Source organism: Amyelois transitella, chromosome 19 (genome assembly GCF_032362555.1).
Source record: "Amyelois transitella isolate CPQ chromosome 19, ilAmyTran1.1, whole genome shotgun sequence".
Classification (NCBI taxonomy): domain Eukaryota; kingdom Metazoa; phylum Arthropoda; class Insecta; order Lepidoptera; family Pyralidae; genus Amyelois; species Amyelois transitella.
In genome coordinates, this window is record NC_083522.1 from 7901073 (window position 1) to 7917547 (window position 16475).

Consider the following 16475-nt stretch of genomic DNA (forward strand, 5'->3'; position numbering starts at 1 on the left):
TTCTTTTTTTGTTTTCAATCATGCGATGGAAAAGATAATGTAGTGGTCCTAATCTTACATACATACATAAAATCACGGAATCTTTCCCGGAGGGGTAGGCAGAGACTACCTCGTTCCACTTGCCACGATCTCTGCATACTTCCTTCGCTTCATTCACATTCATAACTCTCTTCATGCAAGCTCGGCGGTTTCGGGTACTTTTGACCTAATCTTAAGTGCCGGAAATCAGACGACAAGAAGAAAAAAAAGGAGAAATATCTTATTAAAATTGCCTTAACATTAATTGCTTTTTTTCATGGATGCTACATTACAATTTATGTTTTACTCTACCGAAAAATACATTGGGTGGGAAACAAGTAAAAAATAATAAGTAATACGGCTTGTTTATTGTCCTTAACTATGAAAAACCCTCATTAGTGAGGTATGTCCAGAATGTTTGTCATTCACGCTTGTTATCACATTGTGCAAACAAAATATCGGTGACACGACACAGTTTCCTCCATTTTGTGGGGTTTTGGGTTTGATTCCGAGCGCGGGAAAATAATTGATCGAGCAAGCAAAGAGAGTAAGGTCCAATCAACTTGTGGCGAAAATACATTTTTCATACATGTATTTATGTATATATTTAAGTGCCGTGTGGTTCCTGGCACCAATACAAAAGTAATAGGACCACTCCATCTCTTTCCCATGGATGTCGTAAAAGGCGACTAAGGGATAGGCTTGGGATTCTTTTATAGGCTAGCAACCTGTCACTATTTGAATCTCAATTCTATCATTAAGCCAAATAGCTGAACGTGGCCATTCAGTCCTTTCAAGATTGTTGGCTCTGTCTACCCCGCAATAACTTTCCAACCATCAATCCTAATATTGTAAAGAGATAAATAAATTTGTTTTTGTTTGCAACTCTCAAAAATTACTTGATCGATTTTGGCACTGAAATAGAATACATCATCTGATATTCCTCCCACAGGTATTGAGAAAAACGGGAATTCAAGTTTAACTCGAGCGGATCTGCTGTCAATAACTAGTTTATTTATATTTTCATATAGAAAATCTATCAAGATTCAATTCAGCATTTAGTCTGTGGTCTCGTAATACTCTGTTCAACTAATTTCCCTAGGTTCGACCCTCTGGGAGCAAAAACATGAGGCTTTTGTTCTGTGTAAATGCGAACAAGGCAAGTGTCTTGCAGAATTATTTTGCCTTCATCCTTTACGGGGAAGATAGAGCCAAAATCTGAAGACTCGAAACCACATTAAGCGGTATCACTATAATCAATTTAAATATATACGAGACAAATTACACAGATTAAGTTAGTTCGAAACTTGTGTTTCTAGTTTCTAGATACTAACTCAACTTTACTATATTTTATAATGAATATCTGCTTATAAAGAACGGCCCATTAGAAAAAGCTCGATCCTCACCATGCCCTGGCCGGTTTCGAAACCGGGACCTCCGGTGCCACAGACAAGCGCACTATCGCTGCACCACAGAGGCCGTCAAAGTCGACTAGAAGAAGGTGACAACATTTTTAGATTTCCCTTGATCGGCTTTTACCATCGATACAACTTGTACACAACATGATTTCCTTCGCTAATTAATCAGCATCTATTTTTTTCTGTAATATAGAAAAGGCTTTATATAACTACTGAACAACTTACTCTAAATACTGCATATTTAATATCACAATGAAGAAACATGAACATGGACAAATGAAAACACAAAAAACAGTTTGAACAACAAACATCCTGTCTCGCCCGTCGTCCGAAACCAAAAACTAACAAAGCACACGTTATCCAGATAAAATTTCGCTGTTTCCGGTAAGAAAAATATTTGCAACAGGAATGTAAATTTTGGTACGTGATAAAACCGTTTAGTTTAGATACCTACTTATTTTTGATAACGTGTATTGTACGCGTAAGTATGTTTCAAAATTGAATGTTATGTTTTCAATGTTCAACTTCATACTTCGTGAAGGTTTTAAGTACCATGTGGTTCCTGGCACCAATAGAAAAATAACAGGACCACTCCACTTCTTTTCCATGGATACCGTAAAAGACTACTAAGGGATAGGCTTACAAACTTGGGATTCTTTTCAAGACGATGGGCTAGCAACCTGTCACTATTTCAATCCCAATTCTATCATTAAGCCAAACAGCTGAACGTAGCGCATTGGTCTCTTTGAGACTGTTTTGTTTGCTCTGTCTATTCCGCAAGTTATATAGAGGTGCTTATATAGATGTAAAAATAATAACCTGTTAATTTAGTTCCCACATCGATGTAAACAGCGTGATATGATAACAAAACCAAGTAATGAACAATGCTTGATGTGCTAAAAATCAGGCGACACCTTGCATTAGCGGATCGTTGATAAATTCACCTTGGTACAATTAACATTGATTACGTCAATAGAAAAGTGCAAATAAGCTTTTTTTTAATAAACATATACTATTACAGCCCAAGAGACATGTTATATTATAGATTGTTTACTGGAAGACATTACAAATTTGGTATGTTTACAGGAGAAAAGAGTCAATTTTTACTGGAGACTATCAAATAACTGGAACTTTGTGGCGACATCACTAATGTAACACGCCACCAAGCCAATCACAGCGCGTATACTAAATCGCGCAAGCAAAGATTTCCCGGATTGGATCATAAATACAACCTTCGACACAACATCGAATGAGCAGCGGTTCCCCAGGCATCACACTCCTGGCGGAAGATCTTTTTGGGGCGGTCGAGCCCGAATCATCATTTCCACTTCAATTTCATTTGTATGCGATCATTTTTTGCTTCATAGAACTATAAATTTCAAGACATATACATATAGAGACAAAAAACATAATGCGAGAAATTCAATCATTCGATATTTACAAACACACAAAAAAGTCCACAAAAAATTAAAATCAAATCAGACACATGCCACTCCATCGTGGATGCAACAACCTGTATAGAGACAAACCTTCAAACAGATGATACCATGTCATGTTATGATGATGGAAAATGGAGGGATGATGTCAAGTTATTTGACCGCGTCCGCGTCGGTGGTCGAATTAATATAAATATATAAATATTGAATATAAATATATATGGGACAAATTATACAGATTGAGTTAGCCTCGAAGAAAGTTCGAGACTAGTGTTTCGAGATACTAATCTCAACGATACTATATTTTATAATAAATACTTATATAGATAAACATCCAAGACCCAGGCCAATCAGAAAAAAGTTCTATTCTCATCATGCCCTGGCCGGGATTCGAACCAGGGACCTCCGGTGTCACAGACAAGCGTATTACCGCTGCGCCACGGAGGCCGTCAATTGTTCTTTTCAAATTAGTGTAGGTACTTAATATTAATGCTTAGATGTACAAAGTCGCGGTATAAATACATGTATTTTTTTTACAATCAAACACCACAATGGCGTCACCTCTTTCAGTATATTTTTTGTTATCAGTTCAACAACAGTCTTAACGTTCTGAGCAAGCATAACCTGCGGGTTATTTAAGCCCGTTGTAACAAGATGTGCATACATATATACATACATACATATATTCACGTCTATATCCCTTGCGCGGTAGACAGAGCCAACAGTCTTGAAAAGACTGAATGACCACGTTCAGCTGTTTGTCTTAATGTTAGAATTGAGATTCAAATAGTGACAGTATGCTTTTAAGCTTATCCCTTAGTCACCTTTTACGACATTCATGGAAAAGAGATGGAGTAGTCCTATTCTTTTGATTTATGATATAGACGTGATTGTATGTATGTACTTATGTGTAAGTATTTCCATGTATGATGGTGCAAAATCACAATGAAAGTGCAATGAAGGTTGATGTTAGAATGACGATGATCACCATGCTCAACATGTCAATCCGAGCTACTGACTTTATTTTTGTCCTCAAAAGGAATGGACAGTGACAGCATCGCCAGTCCCACCAGACTTTTGAGGCTAGTTTGGACACCCTGTAGAAAATAAACAACAAATACATAAAAATAATATATTATATATTTTTTTAGATAAACGAACATTAGTTAGATTGCTAACCGACGAGCGAGTGAGTGAGAATACCTGTGAATGAGAATAAAGATGGAATGTGTTAACATGGTCCAAACTGAGAGATCTTGTAATTCATTGTAGTGGAGGTCAGAAGTCCTATGGAGTCGCTTCCAATGTTGCCAGCTGAATTTGAACATTAAAAGTTTGATAAAAAGCGCCAAATTACTAGAAACCCACTTTTATTTAGGCGATAAGCTCAAAAATTGGGCGCAGACGTAGCCACAAAAGCGCGAGTAAATCTCGCACCGAAAGCGCTAACTTGGTAACACTGTCTCATGTAAAAACCTGATTTACCCACTCCAAGACCACACTCCCTATCAGGTTAAAACCGGGTCTTGCGCCAAAAAATGAGTAATATATCTTTATAATTATTCTACGGGTGTATTTTTATTTGTTGATTTAAGTATGTTTCAACGATGAAAGTCCAGGAAATGTATAATAGCAAAAAGTAAAGTAAGATCTATATGTAAAATAAAAGAAAAATAGATAGATAGATAAAACTAAATGTTACATTAGTTTATTAATTCTTTTAACTTTCCAACTGAGACTTTACAGACACTATTTCTTCCACTAAACTTAACGGCTGTACGCTTTACCTAAGGGGCGTGTAAATTATTCGCGCAATAAAGTCATTGCGTTTCACTGCGGTTATAAATGTCATTGCCACAGCCTGCAGTGCGTTGTACAAATAAATATTGCGCTGTTGTAATATAGGAATTAGACAGATATAGATCTAAAATATATAGGTACACTAGCTTTTAGCGACTACAAATAGCGACTAATTTAACGCCATCTACAAAAAAAGCGACGAAATTAGCACCTCTCATAAAAGCGACGAATTAAACGCCACCTACAAGAAGTGATGATTTAGCGCCAAGACAAGACTTTTATCTATTTATTATTTTTTATCTATAGACTATTTTTGAACTAAAATACATATAAAGATTGTTCACATTTAACATACCAGTACCTAAAACAATGAACCGTAAAAATTGAATATATGCATTAAATCACAATGATTGGCTTTACATACAAACATATAAATTATATCCTATGCAGGGTAGACAGAGCCAACAGTCTTGAATAGACTGATAGGCCACGTTCAGCTTTTTTTACATTTTATTGGTTTTACATTTCATGAAATACATTAAAACTTTCATTCAGAGTTTGAAAAGTGGTTGTTATTGTCATTTTTCATCACAACAATAATGCATTTCACAAACGTTGAGAACTTTTATTGAAAGTTCCACGGATAAAGTTTTGCAAGTTAGAAACTGAGATTATTTTATTTCAGGAAATTTTTTAGCGAAGTATTTCCGTGGAATTGTTATAACTTCGCTTTGAAATATACAAAAAATATCTGCATTTGAAATACCACTTTAACTTATATTAATTACATTTTAGTTTTATTCGGTAAAAACAAACACAATAAATATACCAAAAATCTCAATTTCTTTCTTCATTATATGGATAAGAGAATTAAGTATTTAAAAAAGGAACCCCAGACCGTGAGAGAAGTAAGTATATGTATATTTGAATCTGAATTGTATCATTAAGCCAAACAGCTGAACATAGCCTATTCGTTTTTTAAGACTGTTAGCTCTGTCTGCCCCGCAAAGGATATAAATGTAATTATATGTATGTATGTTTAAAACTAAAGGGACACATAAGATATTTTATAGGGAGTCAAGACAGGGTGCGCTGCAGAGAATAAAACGCGAGAGAGCAATCCCTTTTCTATGATTCGTTAACGATAATCGTCAGGTCGGTAGAGCCTTAGGTGGTGATGGAGTATCAACGTTCTGTCTGACTGAGTCCCCAGTATCATAAAAATCGGTCCAGTAGTTTTTGAGTTTATACATACATACATAAAGACATAAAATCACGCCTCTTTCCCGGATTGGTTGGCAGAGACTACCTCTTCCCACTTGCCACGATCTCTGCATACTTCCTTCGCTTCATCCACATTCATAACTCCCTTCGTGCAAGCTAGCAGCAAAATTTTTCTGTTTATAATATTTATGCCGTGTGGTTCCCGGCACCAATACAAAAAAGAATAGGACCACTCCATCTCTTTCCCATGGATGTCGTAAAAGGCGACTAAGGGATAGGCTTGCAAACTTGGGATTCTTTTTTAGGCGATGGGCTAGCAACCTGTCACTATTTGAATCTCAATTCTATCATTAAGCCAAATAGCTGAACGTGCCCATTCAGTCTTTTCAAGACTGTTGGGTCTGTCTAGCCCACATGGGATATAGACGTGACCATATGTATGTATAATATTTATGGATAACTGAACCTTGTTGAAAGTCCAAAGGTCACCGAACATTCTGAAAAATCATTTAGAAGTCTGGACGTTCTATCTAAATATAAACAAACGCGAACATAAGCGAGCCGCCTTGTATGTCTACATGGTGCCCTCAAATTGTACTTAGTACATACAACTGCAAGTTAAGTCGGTCTGTGTATTAATACTACAGGTATTAAACTCGCACGTTACGTACTTTTACTTTATATCGGACATTTGAATCATGTTACAATGATCCGCGGTCACCGACCGACTGAAAATCAGCAATATTCTAAAAAAAGATAGTTTTTATCCACTTTAGTGATCTACATAGATACATACATATAATCACGTCCATATCCCTTGCGGGGAGACACAGTGGTAAAGACTGATATGCGACGTTCAGCTGTTTGGCTTAATGATAGAATTGAGATTCAAATAGTGACAGGTTGCTAGCCCATCGCCTAAAAGAAAAATCTCAAATTTATAAGCCTATCCCTTAGTCGCCTTTTACGACATCCAAGGGAATGAGACGGAGTAGTCCTATTCTTTTTTATAATTGGTGTCGGGAACAACACGGCACATGATCTAAGAATTAGGTAAATTCCCGTCAATGTGTTACTTAGCGTGGGAAAAGAGTAACAAAAGAACTTATATTGAATTATTTTCATCGGCTCGTCATAAACTTTCCAAATTAATTATTTAGAACAGAAGAAGGGTTATATGTTGACTTCACTTTAGCCAAAAAAAATCCTTAAAAGATTTCATACATATGAGAAAACTAACATTATATCAGGCTTAATACTAGAAATACATGAAAAATTAGACTATTATATTCATTTTTATGCGTTATATCAAAGCGTTTGTATAGCTTTATGAGCTGTTGGCTGTACAACACAGCTACCTGCTACCTGACACCTATTTGGGTGGGCTGCTGTATCTGTCTAAACTTAATTGGTTATTTAAGAGGATAATCGATGATTATTCTAAAATGCCGTGTGCATACATAGGTACATACGGTCACGTCTATATCCCTAGCGGGGTAGACAGAGCCAACAGTCTTGAAAAGACTGAATGGCCACGTTCAGCTATTTGGCTTAATGATAGAATTGAGATTCAAATAGTGACAGGTCGCTAGCCCATCGCCTAAAAAAGAATTCCAAGTTTGTAAGTCTATTCCTTAGTCGCCTTTTACGACATCCATGGCAAAGAGATGGAGTGGTCCTATTCTTTTTCATTATTTATCAAACTGCCAAAAACCATTTGGCACACCGTAATTCGAAAATTCAGTATTTTATTTTACAGTATTAAAGTGTTATTCATTCATTCACGCACATACCATCTTAACGGAGTCTGCGGATCTGCAGTTAAGTACAACGGGTCAGGTGCAGCGCAGGCGCATGTTTACAATTCACTTTACGACTACACTGTCACCTGATACCTTTCTGGGTGGCCGGCGTTTGAAGGGCTTAATTGATAGACTAATTAGACTCCCTTTGTGTAAGGTTTAGACCTTAATCGGTGTTAGAATATAGTTGAGCGATATCTTACCTAAGTACTAATAATTATACATACATACATATCGTCACGTCTATATCCCTTGCGGGGTAGACAGAGCCAACAATCTTGAAAAGACTTAATGACCACGTTCAGCTATTTGGCTTAATGATAGAATTGAGATTCAAATAGTGACAGGTTGCTAGCCCATCGCCTAAAAAAGAATCCCAAGTTTGTAAGCCTATCCCTAAGTCGCCTTTTACGACATCCATGAGAAAGAGATGGAGTGGTCCTATTCTTTTTTGTATTGGTGCCGGGAACCACACGGCACAATACTAATAATAATACTATTCAGCCAAAAACCACAAGTCATTCACGCCAATAATTGTTCCTCGGTAATTACATATGTACCTACGTACATGTAATGACATAAGTAATTATCCTTCTACAAGTAATTACACTTTGAGCTGTGGTTTGCAGGTAAAATATAATAACCTTCAGTTTATCCCATGTTTATCAATGTCAAAGATAAGATAAACTATTCCCCTAATAAATCTTGTGTGACTGTAATTACCTGATGTGAACTACGCCATACGATACAAAGACGTAATTGTATGCATTCGACTCATAATCTATTTTAATAATAAATGCGATCATCCATTTCTATAATAATAAAATATAATCTATACATACATATAATAAAACAGTAAAAATATTTTGTCTGTACAATGTCTGTTAGTATTTTTTACTGAAATGGATAGAGGGACACTTAGAATGAATAATAGAAAGCAAAATTTTTTTTATGTCTGTCTGTCTGGCTGTATGTATGATCACGCTTAGTTCCGAAAGTACTGAACCGATTTACTTAAATTTATTAAAACTTTCACCAATTGCTTTGTTTTAACTCACAAAAACATTTAAAGTTTGTTTCATCGAAATCGGTTTACTAAAAAAAAAGTTATCGTCATTTGAATGAAGTCAAGGCATGAGTTCGCCTGCAAGTAAGTTACAAAATTTAAAATTCAAAGTCATTTATCATTGTACGACGGCATTATACCTTTAACATATAAATATAAGTGAAAATCAGTTTGACTCGAAATTTACGCGGACCAAGTCGAGGGCAGCAGCTACATACATATAAAATCACGCTTTTTTCTGGAGGGGTAGGCTACATTTTTCCTTTTGCCATACCATCTCCATCTCTGCATACTTCTTTCGCTACATCCAGGTTCGTAACTCTCTTCATGCAAGCGCGGCACTTTCGGGTAGGTACTCTTGACCTGACTTTTTGCCAGGACGTCCTTAATTTGATCAAGGAACGTTCGTCTAGGCCTTCCCACACCTACTTTTTCATCCATCTTCAGATTATTTAGATATGTGAAAGTCCGTTTGTCTTGCTAACAACTCAACCGATTTGCATGATAGAGATTTTTAGAGATACATACATACATAAAATCACGCCATTTTCCCGGAGGGGTAGGCAGAGACTACCTCTTTCCACTTGCCACGATCTCTGCATATTTCCTTCGCTTCATCCACATTCATAACTCTCTTCATGCAAGCTCGGCGGTTTCGGGTACTTTTGACCTGACCCTTTACCAGGACGTCCTGGTTTAGAGATTCCTATCCTAGTAATATAATAAGTATAAATGCGAAAGTAAGTTTCTGTATTTGTTTGTCACCTTTTCACGCGCTATCCCCTGAACCTGAATCCTTTTGAAACTTCGCGTACATAATGTGAAATTCGTGATACAAATTGTGAATAACCTAACCTGTATTCTTTTGTAGGTAGCGCTAAATTAACGCAGAAGAAGTTGCGGGTAAAATCTAGTATCAATCGCTATTATTTTAGCGTGAGACAATGACAATTCCTAAATCTTCCATCACTCCACCCAGATCATCGCTTTCGAGTCTTATAACTTTTGGCACTGTACACCCCGTAAACGGGTGATAGACGTGTTATTCTTACGTACGACTATGTTTATGTGCTCATGTTGGTAAAAAAAAAACAACATACCATAGACTCACAATGTCCCTACTGTTTCAATAACACTTCCAACGCCTGCAAAAAGTGGAACATGTAATTTACTAAAAAGAGTCAGTGACAATCATTTGTGGTTAGGCGTTTGATTTATTTCATTGTACATACATCTATACTAATATTATAAAGCTGAAGAGTTTGTTTGTTTGACCATTTATCGAGGAAGGCTTTAGGCTATATAACATCACACTGTAACTATAAGGAGCAAAGAAATAATGGGAAATGTGAACATAAACAGGAAAATTATTCATCCTTGATTCAATGATGCCCAAAATAACTATTCCACGCGGACGAAGTCGCGGGCACAGCTAGTACATACAGTATATCAATTGCGGGGTAGACAGAGCCAACAGTCTCGTCAAGCCTAAAAGGCCACATCTAGCTGTATGGCCTGATGAATTCAAATAGTGACAGGTTGCTAGCCCATCACCTACAAGAGAAATCCCAAGTTTATATAAGCATATACCTTAGTCGCCTTTTACGACATCCATGAAAAAGAGATGGAGTGGTCCTTTTTTCTATTGATGCCGGGAGCCACACGGCATTTATTTCATTTCATTTTTTATTTCATTGTGATGTACATTTTGGCCATGGAATAACATTTGCCTAAATAATAAAAAAAAAACTTTTTTTAGGACATTCTGAACATCACTTGATAAACACACACCATCGATTGACTTGGAAGAAATAACTGAATTTAAATTAAGTGCCGCTTTCAAAGCGTCAGTGCAGAAGAAGCGGCAACAAACTGCACTAAAGCATTTTCTTCAATCACATTTCCCCATATACCGAAGTATGTCTGAGGGTTCAATATGAAAAGAGAAAGTTTTTAGGAGTGAACCCCACTCCACACAACTATTTATTTATATATGTTAACGGAAATGTATAAAATCTAGGAATTGCATACAACTCCTAGGAAAAGTATACAATTCCGAAGCTATTTAGGAAATGTATAAAATATTGTTTTAAAAATTACTGGGAGATGTATACATTTCTTAGGAACTGTATATAATTCCTATATCGTATAAGGAAATGTATAAAAAGAAGGCTTTCTGCAATGAAACACCTTGTTTAAATGAGAATAATATTTTTAGGTTAGGTTAAGTTAGTTTAAAAAAAAAAGAAATAATATTTGCTTAGATAGAGTTAAACTCTGACGATATGATAGGCTTAACAACGATGCCCTTTTGTATGCTGCCGTATTTCTAGCTGTTGTTTTTGCCGTGGAAACTTCTTCTATTAACTCTTTGTAACGTTCATCTTCGATATAAGCGGTGTTCTTAGCGTTTGTTAACATTCTGAATGATGCCCCTCGCCTACCCCCGCGTACCACCACGGGTTTTACATTTCCGATTGCTATTTAGGAAATGTATAGATTTCCTAGGAAATGTGTCTAATATAATTTATTTCACACATTTCCGGGCTATTTTAGGAATTACATACATTTCCTAGGAATTGTATACAATGACGGATTACATACATTTGCGTTAACATATACACATAAACAAATACATAAACTTTTATTTTAACTTACAGATAACTTATAAAGTAGGTACTTACTGTGTTTGCCAAGAATATAACTTGAGGATAAATAACAATTAATTTCATACGAGGAAATAAATTTTCATTTTCCTTCCCTATTTATCTCAACGCGACACTGACCTGTAGACTGTAGAAATAACATATCTACTGGTAGAATGCATATTTTGAGATGACTTCAGTCGCATACATACATACATATAATCATGTCTATATCACTTTCGGGAAAGACAGAGGCAACAGTTTTGAAAAGACTAAGCCATACAGATGAACTTGGCCTTCCTTCAGTCTTTGCAAACTGTTGGCTCTGTCTACTCCGTAAGTGATAACGGCGTCTTATAATGAATGATAGGTTAAACTTAAATTTTTATCATTATTTGGCAGAGTGAAGTAATACCAATGTTCCGTAAATATTCCTAGAATTGCAATTTAGACTCATGATTCATGAAGCCACTATGCCGACATGCTCAACATATTGTTGTATCATATTGTACCGACTTGGATAAGCTATTAATAGTTCCAATGGCAAACAAATCACATAACGTCTTTATCTCTTACCGGGTGTACAAAGCCAACATTCTTGAAAAGACTAAAAGGCCACGTTCAGCTGTATGGTTTAATAATGGAATTGAGATTCAAATAGTTGCCGGTTACTAGCACATAGCCCAAAAGGAGAATACTACGTAAATAAGCCTTAATTTGTTTGTTTGCAATATTTTTATTGCAAATAAATTTACACACACAGTTACAAGAAATAGTTCATAGTAATAAAACACATAAATCACTTGCCATGGCGGACGTATCTCATGAAGAGATCTCTTCTAGTCAACCTACTTACTAACAATAAAAAAACTAGATATGAGATAGCCTTTCTGTAGTTCTTCTGTAACTCGCACAAACTTTGTTTATTTTCGCTAATTTTTAATGGAATTTCATTAAAATGAACTATACAGGAATACATTTATTCTTATTTCCTGCATTCGCAGACGTATGCAAAATAAATAAGATTTAAAATAAACTTATCAGAAACAGTTGAATGGAGTAGGTATTTAGAATTATGATACATTGACCGTTTTAACGTCAAGAAAACTGTTAACAAACCACACGTTCTCTATGGAATTTTTACATACAGAAGATACTTTGCACACTGGGAGCGGAACGGCGGGCGAGAGCTAGTTCTAAATTTAAATTATAATGAAAAGAGCAATAACTTGACAAAAATAAAATAAAGTTTATAGTGCTTCATATTCTTTCATTTATCAGCGTATTTATATTTTATCTTTATTTTTAACAATTTTCTTGTCTCACACTTATCAGTGTCATTATTATTTTTAAATGGCCAAATATATTTTGTATGTTACGTCTATACTTTTTTTTCTCGGTTACGTTTTTATATATTTCCACCAAAGAATAATTTACGTACTTTTCCATTAGCTCTGCTGTTTAGTTAACAGTTTGGGAGTGCCACCTGTTTAGTGTTTGTGTTTAATAAGTACTGAACAGAAGTTACTGTTGGCTCTATCTAACAATAAAATGAACTTATTGAAATGTCATTTTCAATTGCTTAAGTATCAGAGGAAATAAACTGTGGTACTTAAGCCCAGTTGCGGCTCCGCCATTATGCTTCTTAAAATAATAGCTGTGCCCGCGACTTCGTCCGCGTGGAATAGTTTAGAATAGAATAGAATAGATTTAGATTTATAGATAAGTATTACAGATTAGAGTGACGCCGTGTTAAACTAGACATTTTAAAGGAACGTCAGCCGTTCCTTAAGCGAAGATAAAATTGACAAATTAAAATGTTATTTTCAATGTAATATGTAGTAATTAGAATCTTAAATCTTTCCTTTGCAGTGAAACACTGAATCTAAATTTGTACAGTAGTAGTAACAGGTACGAAGTATTGTTTACTTAACAGCTTCGGGTGTACCATCTGTTTAGTGTTCATGTTGATAACTATATACGTACATACATATATAAACCGCCGAGCTTGCATGAAAAGAGTTATGAATGTGGATGAAGCGAAGGAAGTATGCAGAGATCGTGGCAAGTGGAAAGAGGTAGTCTCTGCCTACCCCTCCGGGAAAGAGGCGTGATTTTATGTATGTATGTATGTATATATATACAGCTTTCTTATGTGCATGACTTAAACTATATTGGTTACATGGTTGACTGGTAGATGATGCTTCTAATTGGCATTAAGTCCGCCAATTGTGCTATACATTCGTATTTTGTACAATAAAGTTTAAATAAATATATTTTATTTTTCATAGTTTTTAGCCGCGAACTTAACTTGACACTTTGCAAACAATTTAAATTTTTACAAAATTGTGAATATCACGAAAACTTGTAAACCGATTTTGATGCACTACGAACTTGTACATTTGATAAATATGCAAGTTAAGAGTTGCTTAAAAATATTTAGGAATTATTTATGCAGGGATTGTAATTGTTACAAGTGAAATTTAATCTACTTACAGTCTCTGCCTCTGAAAATTGATTATTTTTAAATTGTGCCTAATATTAAATATAGTCTCTACCTATATTGTATAGTATCATCCGTGCTCGTTGTAAAAGTCTATCAAGGGAAAAGGTAATAAACTTAGCATTCGTCTTTGAATCGATGGGCTAGCAACTTGTCACTTTTTGTAGGGCAATTCGCAAAAATTCCGAATGTGGCCTATCAGTTTTTCAAGACTGTAGGCTCTGTCTACCCCGTAAGGAATAAAGACATACGACGATGATAGACGTATATGATAACGTACTTAGTTTATTTTTTATATCTACTCAAGCTGTATATTCCGTGCCACAAATGATGCATGTTGATTAAACTAATAAAACTACTACAATAGAATTATTTATTGGTATTAGAAGTATACGTTATTACTATTCCACACGGCATAGTTATAATAAATTGATAATAATTTTACTTTTATCTATGGGGTACTATCATAACATATACTATTATTATTATCGGTCTAATTGGTGTTTTATCGTGCCTTGTAGTTTCCAGCACTTCAAAATAGGACCACTCTATCTCTTTCTCGTCAATATCGTAAGTCATCAAGTCATATGGTCACGTCTATATCCCTTGCGGGGTAGACAGAGCCTACAGCCTTGTTAAGACTGAATGGCCACGTTCGGCTATAATATCGTAAGTATAAGGTGTTAATGCAATATGAACATTCTTATAGCTTTAACATGGTTATTGGTAAGGTTTTCCTATGAAGTTTTGGAGATCAGACGGGAGTCGCTTCGTGTAAAAACCTGGTTCACCCAATTCAGGTAAAAAGGTACCTACATCACAAGCTTTTATGCACAGTGATAGGCATGTTGCTAGGATTAACGGATATTACTGAGATTAAGTGGAAAAGATTTATAAAGACAAACATCCAATCCAATTATATAAATTAATTTTCCACCATGACCTGACCGAGGATCGAAGACAAAGGTTGAAAGCGGTTCTGAAATAATTTCTAATTAATTTCAGTCATCAAATTTAAATCTTTTGATAAATTAAATATAATAATGTCCAATAAAATTACTATTACGGGGAGATCATTAATCAAAGAAACGACAGAACCCGCTTCACCGCCTTTTGAAAAAGAGAGTTCTAGAAATGTTTTCTATAAAACGGTTAAAAATAACTTACCTACTTATTTACTCTCAACAATTTTTTTTTATTATTGAGTACGTAGGTACGTAAAATTTCTTAATGACATTAACTTATTTTTTGTTTTGATTAAAGTGTTGAAAATTTTATTTTTTCATTAAATATAATATCAAATGGTACCTGTAATATATTTTTTAAATAAATGCGTGTACTTGCCTACTCGAAAACCAAACGTTATTTTCAATGCAAAGTAACTAAATTTTGTGATATATTCGTATGTTATTTTGTATAACCAGGTAACTGACAAAATTAGATAAATACTCTGCTATCCTCAAACCCATTAGTTATTATAACAAAATAATAGTTTCACGCACGCATATTATAGCGATGTGAGTAAATCATTATAAAAACTCAATTTACTGCCAATTACTTATTTTACAAACTCAAGACTAAACAATGGAATATTGAAAATCACGTAAGTGTTACAAATCTCTGCTTTAACTAGCATTGTTCACGGTTCACGTATTTCACACCTATTTATAAAGATAACTGCGGACTAGCGTATATTTGAACGTTATCCATGATTTGTTATTTATTATTTTTAATGACTATAAATAAATACGTCCTAGCATTTGACCTCACATCGACATGTATATCGATTCGTGTACAAATCACACGAGTAATGTATACCAATAAGACGTCATCGCGACCAGTTGCTTGTATAATTATTTTACGTTTAACACAAATACTGAGCTGAGACGGAAACTCTTCCATTGCATTATTGTAAGTATTATTTGAAATGTTAAAAAAAAAATAACCTATAAAATAATGTAGCTCTGAAATAAACTGAGCAAGGTCGTAAACCATTTGCATAATTTAAGCGATAAACAAAATTTTTTTTTAACTCACACTCACCGTTTTGACTTCGCTGTTACTCGACTTCGCAGTGGACATCGCCTTGATCATCCTACTGGAGTTATCCAGAAGACACTTTTGGATACTCATTGCTACTTTTTTTTGTAACACAACACACAATGCACTAAAAATTCACATCGTTGGCACGCACAAGCACGTCACTTAGCTGGGATTTGACAACACTTTATCGAGACATCACGACACAGGGCATTTTAGATGTTTTAAAAACCAAAACGCGGCGCGAGTTAGGTTATATCCATTGATTTGACGTAACAAAGTTTTGATTGGCGCGCGTGCTTGGGACACGTGTTACACCGGCCAAGTGCGAAGCCCGACTGCTTTCTGCGGGGACTTCGCCGAGCGAACTGATGTGAAGGCAGCTGGTAATGCCCCCTGCGTGGTCGAGTCTAAACAAAGAACAGTCACAGCACTGCTACAGCCACACCTTTGCTGTAAAACTGTTAAGATGGGACATTGGCCTCGCAATCAGCTGGTAAGATAATGTCATAGCTCTTTGTAA

General features: G+C 35.4%; 1 protein-coding gene across 2 annotated transcripts in view; it reads right to left on the reverse strand.

Annotated features, from left to right (window-relative positions):
• The window catches only part of LOC106132641 (transient receptor potential cation channel trpm), a 169516-nt gene extending 153181 nt beyond the window's left edge, over positions 1-16335 (reverse strand). For both annotated transcript variants that reach the window (XM_060949632.1, XM_060949631.1), the window contains exon 1: positions 15956-16335. In XM_060949632.1, the coding sequence (XP_060805615.1) occupies positions 15956-16045 (90 nt within the window). In that variant the 5' untranslated portion in view covers positions 16046-16335. The remainder of the gene's footprint in view (positions 1-15955) is intronic.
• Between the last annotated feature and the right edge of the window lie 140 nt (positions 16336-16475).